Source organism: Echinops telfairi, unplaced genomic scaffold, assembly GCF_000313985.2.
Source record: "Echinops telfairi isolate 266 unplaced genomic scaffold, ASM31398v2 ScPeMD7_2;HRSCAF=8, whole genome shotgun sequence".
Taxonomy (NCBI): Eukaryota; Metazoa; Chordata; class Mammalia; order Afrosoricida; family Tenrecidae; genus Echinops; species Echinops telfairi.
The window spans coordinates 22,706,495-22,708,187 of NW_022103898.1; the positions used below are offsets into that span (position 1 = coordinate 22,706,495).

General features: G+C 34.3%; 1 protein-coding gene across 1 annotated transcript in view; it reads right to left on the minus strand.

Annotated features, from left to right (window-relative positions):
- The window catches only part of HCFC2 (host cell factor C2), a 50,361-nt gene that overhangs the window by 19,474 nt on the left and 29,194 nt on the right, over window positions 1-1,693 (minus strand). Inside the window, exon 10 of the mRNA XM_030885921.2 lies at window positions 243-420. Coding sequence (XP_030741781.1) covers window positions 243-420 — 178 coding nt within the window. The remainder of the gene's footprint in view (window positions 1-242; window positions 421-1,693) is intronic.

The window sequence follows — 1,693 nt, forward strand, 5'->3', positions numbered from 1 at the left end:
TATTCCCAAATGTTATATTGGAAATCTGCATCATGTAAATGCCACAATTCATAAATAATTCATTAGTATTCAAGTTAAGGGCTTACTTGGTATTTTGACATCACTCTAGGTTCAATGTTAGGTATTTTACTTATATTAGGAAATCAGATTAAAACCATATAACATTCATTCTTTGAAGACTCTAAAATTCTCTACTAATATTACAAAAAGCTTTATTTTGCTTAAAAATGTCATCCCAATACCTTCGTTTTTCTTTAAGATGTCCACCACACAATTATTATGATTAGAAGCATTAGTTGCCGACGATGAAAGTAAAATGGCACTGGAATTAGTTGATGCTTTGAACTCTAGGTTGTTTTTCATTGAAGTTCTTTTCAGAGCTGGATGTTCAGTTTTTGCAGTGCTTACTGTATCATGGATCTATGAGAAAGAAAATGGGTTACTACACAAGCCATATTCAATATATAACAAGCAAATAAGATTTAATAAGTGCTTTGAGAGTAAAAGTTAACTGAAATATGAAACATTTTAAAATCATATTCTTAAATTCTACGTAATTATTTTTTAACTTAATCCTTATGCTCTAAAGACCAATTTTGATAGGAAAAAGGAGAGCCTATTTTAAGGGTGGGGGTGGAGGAAGGATCTTTGTTTTTGTAGTAGTGTAAGAGTAGACAGAACCACCGGCAAATACTTATGTAATATAGGAGACAGTATCACCACTACTAAGGTTAATTTTCTGGTCAATTTTTCTTAACAAAGGTCAGATACATAGACTAAAAATCAAGTAACTTTTAAAAATAGAATCTCAGTTATAGTGAACCCTCAAACAAATGAATCATTCTGTCTGAATTTTCTATATAAACACTGGAAAAATAAAACGTAACAATATGCTTTACCATTAAATATTTTTAAGGGGAATCTCCCTAGTTATATCTTTCGATGGCTTCTTGAACCCATTTAATTTTTTTATGATTCATGTCACAAATGTGAACATCTGCATGTGAACATGTGGTAAAATGAACCATAAAAGTGATTTGGTTTCAGTCATACTCCAATAGTGCTGCCCTTTTTTCAATACCTGTTTATTACCTTCCTGTCTCCATCTTTATTGTTAACTGTTATAGTTCCTCCAAGGAGTCCAAGTGGCATAGTGGGTAAAGTCAGCAGTTCGAAACCACGAGCCTCTCCTTAGGAAAAAGAAGGGACTGTCTACTATAAGAAGTTACGGTCTCGGAAACACAAGTCAGCATCAACTTGATGGCAGTGAGTTCATTTTTTTGCTTGTTTATCATAGTTTCTTCTGGTTCTAAGGATCCTTTAACCATAACATGCTCTGTACTCCTCTTCTCACTGATGATGATGTTGTTGTTCAGAGTCAAATGCTGGTCTGACACATAGCAACCCTACGTCAAAACACCGCTCAGTCTTGTACCATCCTTACAATTGCTATGTTTGAGCATAGAGTTGAATCCTCTAATCAACTCATTTCCTCAAGAATGGTCCTCATTTTCCCTGACCCACTACTTTTCATACATGATGTCCTTCTCCAAGAGTTGCTCCCTCCTGGTAATATGTCCAGAGTAAAAGAAATGAAGTTTCATCAGCATCACCTCCAAACAGCATTCTGGCTGTACTTTTTCTAAGACAGACCTGTTTGTTCTTCTGGCAGTCTGTGCTAATTTAAAAAAAA